The sequence below is a fragment of the Zonotrichia albicollis genome, chromosome 32 (genome assembly GCF_047830755.1).
Source record: "Zonotrichia albicollis isolate bZonAlb1 chromosome 32, bZonAlb1.hap1, whole genome shotgun sequence".
Classification (NCBI taxonomy): domain Eukaryota; kingdom Metazoa; phylum Chordata; class Aves; order Passeriformes; family Passerellidae; genus Zonotrichia; species Zonotrichia albicollis.
Window position 1 is genome coordinate 2,565,718 of NC_133850.1, and position 8,593 is coordinate 2,574,310.

Here is an 8,593-nt window from a genome sequence, read left to right on the forward strand (position 1 = left end):
TGTCACTGTCCCTTCCCTGTCCCCTCTCTGTCCCCTGTCCCTGTCCCTCACTGCTCCTGTCCCTATGTCCCTCTCCCCTGTCCCATCCCTGTCCCACCCCTGTCCCCTCACTGTCCCTTGCCCCTGTCCCTGTCCCCATGTCCCTGTCCCTGTCTGTGACTGTCCCTGTGTGTCCCCATGTCCCTGTTCCCTCACTGTCCCTGTCCTCTGTCTACCCTGTGTCCCCATGTCTCTGTCCGCTCCTGTCCCTGTCTGTCCCCATGTCCCTGTCCCCTGTCCCATTTTCTTGTTCCTGCCCCTGTCCCCTCCCTGTCCCTGTACCTGTCCCTGTCCCCATTCCTGTCCGTCTGTCCCTTTGTCCCCTGTCCCCTGTCCTTGTCCCCATCCCTGTCCCTGTCCTCTCTGTCTCCTCCTGTCCCTGTGCATTCCCATGTCCCTGTCCCTGTCCCCTATCCCTGTCCCCTGTCCCTGTCCTTGTCCCCTGTCCCTCTGTCCCTGTCCCTGTCCTCTGTGTGTCCTTGTGTCCCCCTGTCCCTGTCCCCTCCTGTCCCTCTGTCCCTGTCCCTGGCTGTCCCGTTTTCTTGTTCTTGTCCCTGTCCCTCCCGGCCCCTGTCCCCTCCTTGTCCCTGTCCCCATTCCTGTCTCTGTCTGTGCTTCTGTCCCTGACTGTCCCCTGTCTGTCCCTGTACCTGTCCCCTATCCCTGTCCCTGTGTCCCCATGTCCCTGTCCCTGTCTCCTCCTGTCCCTGTGTGCTCCCCTGTCCCCTGGCTGTCTGTGACTGTCCCCATGTGTCCCTGTGTCCCTGTCCCCATGTCCCCTATCCCTGTCCCTGTCTGTCCCTGTCTGTCCCTGTGTCCCTGTCCCCATGTCCCCTATCCCTGTCCCTCTGTCTGTCCCTGTGTCCCTGTCTGTCCCCATGTCCCTGTCCCCATGTCCCCTATCCCTGTCCCTCTCTCTGTCCCTGTGTCCCTGTCTGTCCCCATGTCCCTGTCCCTCTGTCCCCTATCCTTGTCCCTCTGTCTGTCCCTGTGTCTCCCTGTCCCGTCTGTCCCTGTCCCTGTCTGTCCCTGTCCCTGTCCTTGTCTGTCCCCATGTCCCTGTCCCCTGTCCCTGTCCCTGACTGTCCGTCTGTCCGTCCGTGCCGCAGCCATCTACCTGCTGTACGCCCGCCTGGAGGAGCAGTTTGGGCTGGCCCGGCGCGCCATGGCCGTGTACGAGCGGGGCACGCGGGCGGTGCCGCCCGAGCAGCAGCGCGACATGTTCCACATCTACATCCGGCGGGCGGCCGAGCTCTTCGGGGTCACCCACACGCGCCCCATCTACCAGCGGGCCATCGAGGTGGGCACCTGGGGCACCTGGGTACACCTGGGCACACACCTGGGTACACCTGGACACACCTGGGCACACCTGGGTACACCTGGACACACACCTAGGCACACCTGGGGCACCTGGGCACAGCTGGGGCACCTGGGTACACACTTGGGGATGGGGGCACTGAGGGGTCACCCACACGCGCCCCATCTACCAGAGAGCCATCGAGGTGGGCACCTGGGTACACCTGGGGCACCTGGGCACACCTGGGTACACCTGGGCACACCTGGGTACACCTGGGCACACCTGGGGTGGGTTCCACATCTACATCCGGCGGGCGGCCGAGCTCTTCGGGGTCACCCACACGCGCCCCATCTACCAGCGGGCCATCGAGGTGGGCACACCTGGGCACACCTGGGTACACATGGGTACACATGGGGATGGGGGCACTGAACTCCTTGGGGTCACCCACACGCACCCCATCTACCAGAGAGCCATTGAGGTGGGCACCTGGGCACACCTGGACACACCTGTGGACACAGGGGGGGTACCCAGAGCTCTTTGGGTTCACCCACAGCTGTGGGCACAGATGGGTACAGGTGTGTACAGCTGGGCATAGGTGTCACAGGTGGGTACAGGTGGCACAGGTGGGCAGTGGGGACAGAGGTGTGTACAGCTGGGCATAGATGGGCACAGGAGGTTACACATAGGCACAGGTGGCACAGCTGGTTCCAGGTGTGCCAGGTGTCCCAGGTGCCCCCATCCCTGTCCCAGGTGCTGGGTGGCGCAGGTGGGCACAGGTGGGCACAGGTGTCCCCATGTCCCAGATGCTGGGTGTCCCAGGTGGGCACTGGGTGTGCCAGGTGTGCCAGGTGTGCCAGGTGCCCCCATCCCTGTCCCAGGTGCTGGGTGGCGCAGGTGGGCACTGGGTGGTGCAGGTGGGCACTGGGTGTGCCAGGTGTGCCAGGTGCCCCGTCCCTGTCCCAGGTTCTCGGTGATGATGCCGCGCGGGAGCTGTGCCTGCGCTTCGCCGACATGGAGTGCAAACTGGGCGAGGTGGATCGGGCACGCGCCATCTACACCTACTGCTCCCAGATCTGTGACCCCAGGGTGAGACTGGGGCACTGGGATATACTGGGATGGACTGGGATGGACTGGGAGGGACTGGGATATACTGGGATGGACTGGGATGGACTGGGAGGGACTGGGATGGACTGGGATATACTGGGATATACTGGGATGGACTGGGAGGGACTGGGATGGACTGGGCGATGTGCATCGGGCACACGCCATCTACACCCACTGCTCACAGATCTGTGATCCATGGGTGAGACTGGGGGGACTGGGGATACTGGGATATACTGGGGACACCCATTTGTGACCCACGGGTGAGACTGGGGGGACTGGGGTGGACTGGGATGGACTGGGAGGGACTGAGAAGGGCTGGGGACACTCACTGCTCACAGATCTGCGACCCCCGGGTGAGACTGGGGGCACTGGGATATACTGGGATATACTGGGAGGGACTGGGGACACCCACTGCTCACAGATACGTGATCCTTGGGTGACAGTGGGATACTGGGATGGACTGGGATATACTGGGAGGGGCTGGGGACACCCACTGCTCCCAGATCTGCGACCCCAGGGTGAGACTGGGGGGACTGGGGATACTGGGATATACTGGGATATACTGGGGATATACTGGGGACACCCATTTGTGACCCACGGGTGAGACTGAGGGGACTGGGATGGACTGGGATGTACTGGGAGGGACTGGGATATACTGGGGATACTGGGAGGGACTGGGATATACTGGGGATACTGGGAGGGATTGGGGACACTGGGGACTCTCGCTGCTCCCAGATCTGCGCCCCTTGGCTGAGGTGGCTCCTGGCCAGGAGTCTCCCCATGTCCGTCTGTCTGTCCCAGATCATGGGCAGTTTCTAGCAGGAAACAATGACTCTGTCTGTCTGTCTGTCCGTCCCAGATCATGGGCAGATTCTGGCAGATGTGGAAATAGTTTGAGATGCTGACCCTGTCTGTCTGTCTGTGTGTCTGTGTGTCCCAGATCACGGGCAGTTTCTGGCAGGAAACAGTGACCCTGTCTGTCTGTCTGTCCCAGATCACAGGCAGTTTCTGTCAGCAGTTTCAGGTGCTGACCTTGTCTGTCTGTCTGTCTGTCAGATCACGGGCAGTTTCTGGCGGTTTCTGTCAGCAGTTTGAGATGCTGACCCTGTCTGTCTGTCTGTGTGTCTGTCTGTCTGTCCGTCAGATCACGGGCAGTTTCTGGCAGGAGACGCTGACCCTGTCCGTCTGTCCGTCTGTCTGTGTGTCTGTCTGTCTGTCTGTCAGATCATGGGCAGTTTCTGGCAGTTTCTGTCAGCAGTTCGACATGCTGACCCTGTCCGTCTGTCTGTGTGTCTGTGTGTCAGATCACGGGCAGTTTCTGGCAGGAGACGCTGACCCTGTCCGTCTGTCTGTCTGTGTGTCTGTCAGATCACGGGCAGTTTCTGGCAGACCTGGAAGGAGTTCGAGATCCGCCACGGTAACGAGGACACCATCCGGGAGATGCTGCGGATCAAGCGCAGCGTCCAGGCCACCTACAACACACAGGTGAACTTCATGGCCTCGCAGATGCTCAAGGTGTCGGGCAGCGCCACGGGCACAGGTACGGCAATGCCAGGGCATGGGGGGCATGGGTACGGCAATGCCAGGGCATGGGGGGCATGGGTACGGCAATGCCAGGGGGCACAGGTATGGCAATGCCAGGGGGCATGGGTACGGGAATGCCAGGGGGCACAGGTACGGGAAAGCCAGGGGGCACGGGTATGGGAATGCCAGGGGGCACAGGTGTGGGAATGCCAGGGGGCACGGGTACGGGAATGCCAGGGGGCACGGGTACGGCAATGCCAGGGGGCACGGGTACGGGAATGCCGGGGGGCACGGGTACGGGAATGCCAGGGCATGGGGGCACAGGTGAGAGGGGCACAGGTACAGCACAGGTATTGCAGCAGGGCACAGGGAGGGTAAAGGAGATGGGTAGAGGTATGATACGCACCAGGGGAGGGCACAGGGAGGGCACAGGGAGGGTACAGGTATGGCACTGTGAGGGGCACTGGGGGGACACGGGGGGTCCTGACGGGGATCTCAGAGGGTCCTGGGTGTCCGTGGGGATCCATGGGGGGTTCCCGGGGGTCCCGAGCCCCCTGACCCCTCCCCGCCCGCAGTGTCAGACCTGGCCCCGGGTGCTGTGGGGGGTCCCGGGTGTCCATGGGGGTTTCAATGGGGGAGTCCCGGGGGTCCCGAGCCCCCTGACCCCTCCCCGCCCGCAGTGTCAGACCTGGCCCCGGGGCAGAGCGGCCTGGACGAGATGAAGCTGCTGGAGCAGCGCGCGGAGGCGCTGGCGGCCGAGGCCCAGCGGGACACGCCCCGCCCCGCCCAGCAGGTGCTGTTCGTCAGGTGAGACACGCCCACCGACACACCCACCTAACCCTGACACACCCACTGACACACCCACCCTGCCCTGACACACCCACCCAGCCCCACCCAGCAGGTGCTGTTCGTCAGGTGAGACACACCCACTGAAACGGACACGCCCACTGACACACCCATCTAACCCTGACACACCCACTTAACCCTGACACACCCACTGACACACCCAGCTAACCCTGATACACCCATTGACACACCCGCCCTGCCCCACCCCACCCAGCAGGTGCTGTTCGTCAGGTGAGATACGCCCACTGACACAGACACGCCCACTGACACACCCATCTAACCCTGACACACTCTGCCCTGACACACCCACTGACACACCCACTATGCCTTGACACACCACTGACACACCCACCCAGCCTCACCCAGCAGGTGCTGTTTGTCAGGTGAGACACGCCCACTGAAATGGACACACCCACTGACACACCCATCTAACCCTGACACACCGACACACCCACCTAACCCTGACACACCCACTCTGCCCTGACACACCCAGTGACACACCCAGCTAACCCTGATACACCCATTGACACACCCACCCTGCCCCGCCCCACCCAGCAGGTGCTGTTCGTCAGGTGAGACACGCCCACTGCCAAACACTGCTACACCCACTGACACACCCACCTAACCCTGACACACCCATCTAACCCTAACACACCCACTGACACACCCACCTAACCCTGACACACCCACTGACACACCCACCTAACCCTGACACACCCACCCTGCCCCACCCAGCACGTGCTGTTCGTCAGGTGAGACACGCCCACTGCCTAACACTGCTACACCCACTGACACACCCACCTAACCCTGACACACCCAGCTAACCCTGACACACCCATCTAACCCTGACACACCCACCTAACCCTGACACACCCACTGACACACCCACCTAACCCTGACATGCCCACTGACACACCCACCCAATCCTGCCATGCCCACTGCCACACCCACCCACACATAGCCACACCCACTGCCACACCCACTCTGCCCTACCACGCCCATTTCACACAGCCCGTGGTGGGTGGGTGCTCATTTGGGGTCCCTGATGCTCATTTGGGGTCCCTGGCGCTCATGGGACCCCCCAAAATTTTTCAACTCTGGGGGCGCAGGGTGACTTTGGGGGTCTCCGTGCTGATTTTGGGGTCCCTGGTTCTGATTTGGGGTCCCCAGTGCTGATTTGGGGTCTCTGTCTCTGATTTTGGGGTGTTTCTGTTACTGATTTGGGGTTTCCATCTCTGACTCTGATTTTGGGGTCCCTGGGTGATTGTGGAGGTCCCCGGTTCTGATTTGGGGTCCCAGCTCTGATTTTGGGCTGTCTCTGTTTCTGATTTGTGGTCCCTGAGTGTTTTTTGGGGGTCCCTGGGTGATTTTGGAGTCCCAGCTCTGATTTTGGGGTGTTCCTGTCTCTGTTTCTGATTTGGGGGTCTCTGGGTGGTTTTGGGGGTCCCTGTTTCTGATTTTGGGCTGTTCCTGTCTCTGTTCCTGTTTCTGATTTTGGGGTCTCTGTTTCTGTCTCTGATTTGAGGTCCCATTTCTGATTTTGGGGTCCCAGTTTTTGATTTTGGGGTGTCTCTGTTTCTGATCTGGGGTTTCTGTCTCTGATTTTGGGGGTCTCTGGGTGGTTTTGGGGGTCTCTGTTTCTGATTTGGTGTTTCTGTTCCTGTTCCTGATCTCGTGTCTCAAGTTCTGTTTCTGATTTGGGGTCCCAGTTCTGATTTTGGGGTCCCAGGTCTGAATTTGGGATGTTTTTGTTTCTGATTTTGGGGTGTTCCTGTCCCTGTTTCAGATTTGGAGTTCTGGGTGGTTTTGGGGTCCCAGTTTTTTATTTTGGGGTGTCTCTGTTTCTGAGCTCGTGTCTCTGTTTTTGGGGTCTCTGGATGGTTTTGGGGTTCCTGTTCCTGATCTGGTGTCTCTGATTTTGGGGTCCCTGTTTCTGTTTCTGGTTTGGGGTCTCCATTTCTGATCTCATGTTACTGCCCCTGATTTTGGGGTCCTTGTTTCTGGTTTGGGGTCCCTGTTCCTGATCTGGGGTTTCTGTTTCTGTCTCTGATTTTGGGGTCCCTGGATGGTTTTGGGGTTCCTGTTCCTGATCTGGTGTCTCTGTCTCTGATTTTGGGGTCCCTGGATGATTTTGGGGTGTTCCTGTTCCTGATCTCATATTCCTGTCTCTGTCTCTGTTTTGGGGTCCCATTTCTGATTTTGGGATTCCTGTCCCTGATTTTGGGGTCTCTGTCTCTGTTTCGGGGTTCCTGTCTCTGTTTTGGGGTGTCCCTGTCCCTGATTTCCTGCCCTGAGTTTTGGGGTTCCTGTCTCTGTTTTGGGGTGTCCCTGATCTGGTGTCTCCCTGTCTGTGTTTTGGGGTGTCCCTGTCCCTGTTTTTGGGGTTCCTGTCCCTGATTTTGCTGTCCTTGTCTGTGTTTCAGGGTCCCTGTCCCTGATGTCCTGTCTGTGTTTTGGGGTTCCTGTCTGTGTTTTGGGGTTCCTGTCTCTGTTTTGGGGTGTCCCTGATGTCCTGTCTGTGTTTCGGGGTCCCTGTCTGTGTTTCGGGGTGTCCCTGATGTCCTGTCTGTGTTTTGGGGTGTCCCTGATGTCCTGTCTGTGTTTTGGGGTCCCTGTCTGTGTTTCGGGGTGTCCCTGATGTCCTGTCTGTATTTTGGGGTGTCCCTGATGTCCTGTCCGTGTTTTGGGGTTCAGGGCTGAGGGTGCCGGGGTCTCGGAGCCGCCGCTGTCGCTGCAGGGGAACCCCGAGGAGATCGACCTGGACGAGGAGGGGGAGGAGCCCGACGGTACCGGGGGCGGGGCTGAGAGGGGCCTGACGGCACCGGGGGCGGGGCTAAGGGAGGGGAGGGGCCTGACAGTACCAGGAGGGCGGGGCCTGACTGTACCGGGGGCGGGGCTAAGGGAGGGGCCTGACGGTACCGGGGGTGGGGCCAAGGGAGGGGGAGCGACTTGACGGTATGGGGGGCGGGGCCTGATAGAACCGGGGGGAGGGGCTAATGATGGGGGAGGAGCCCAATGGTACCGGGGGTGGGGCCTGGCAAGCGAGGGGTGGGGTTGGGGGAGGAGCCTGATGGTACTGGGGGGCGGGGCTAATGATGAGGAGGGGCCTGGTGGTACCGGGGGGAGGGGCCAGGCAGAATCGGGTGGGCGGGGCTAAGGGAGAGGGAGGGGCCTGATGGTACCCGGGGGGGGGCAAGGCATGGAGGAGGGGGAGGAGCCTGACGGTACCAGGGGCGGGGCTAAGGGAGGGGAGGAGCCCGATGGACCCGGGGGGGCGGGGCTAATGATGAGGGAGGGGCCTGGGGGAGGGGCTGAGAGAGGGGGAGGGGCCCAATGGTGGGGGGAGGGGCAGGGGGAAATGGGCACAAAGGGGGAGGAGCCGGGCAGTACCAAGGTGGGGGAGGGGCACCGGGATTGGGACTGGGAACACTGGGATTGGGGGAGGGGCTGAAAATGGGGGTGGGGGGCAAGGGGGGGGGTTTGGGGGTTTCCCAGGTGGGGGATGGGTTCCTGCCCCTCCCCCCACCCCCCTGACCCCCCCGTTTCTCTCCCCCCCCCCCAGAGGTGCAGCTGGAGCAGAGGAAGGTCCCGGCCTCGGTGTTCGGGGGGCTCAAGGACGACTGAGACCCCCCCACCGGGGGGGGGCGCCCCTCCCCCACCCCCCTGCCCCTCCCCCACCCACCCCCAATAAAAACAAAAAACCTTTTTTGGACACGGCCTGGCTGCCCCTCTGCTTCCGGGGGTCCCCTCCCCCCTCCCCATTTGGTTTTGGGGTCCCCTCCC

At 61.3% G+C, this 8,593-nt stretch overlaps 1 protein-coding gene across 4 annotated transcripts in view; it reads left to right on the forward strand.

Moving 5' to 3' along the window:
• Positions 1 to 8,480, forward strand: part of XAB2 (XPA binding protein 2) — a 38,178-nt gene extending 29,698 nt beyond the window's left edge. For all 4 annotated transcript variants that reach the window (XM_074530160.1, XM_074530162.1, XM_074530161.1 and 1 more), the window contains 6 exons: positions 1,149 to 1,339; positions 2,300 to 2,422; positions 3,809 to 3,980; positions 4,645 to 4,771; positions 7,505 to 7,596; positions 8,373 to 8,480. In XM_074530160.1, coding sequence (XP_074386261.1) covers positions 1,149 to 1,339; positions 2,300 to 2,422; positions 3,809 to 3,980; positions 4,645 to 4,771; positions 7,505 to 7,596; positions 8,373 to 8,434 — 767 coding nt within the window. In that variant the 3' untranslated portion in view covers positions 8,435 to 8,480. The remainder of the gene's footprint in view (positions 1 to 1,148; positions 1,340 to 2,299; positions 2,423 to 3,808; positions 3,981 to 4,644; positions 4,772 to 7,504; positions 7,597 to 8,372) is intronic.
• The last annotated feature ends 113 nt before the right edge of the window (positions 8,481 to 8,593 follow it).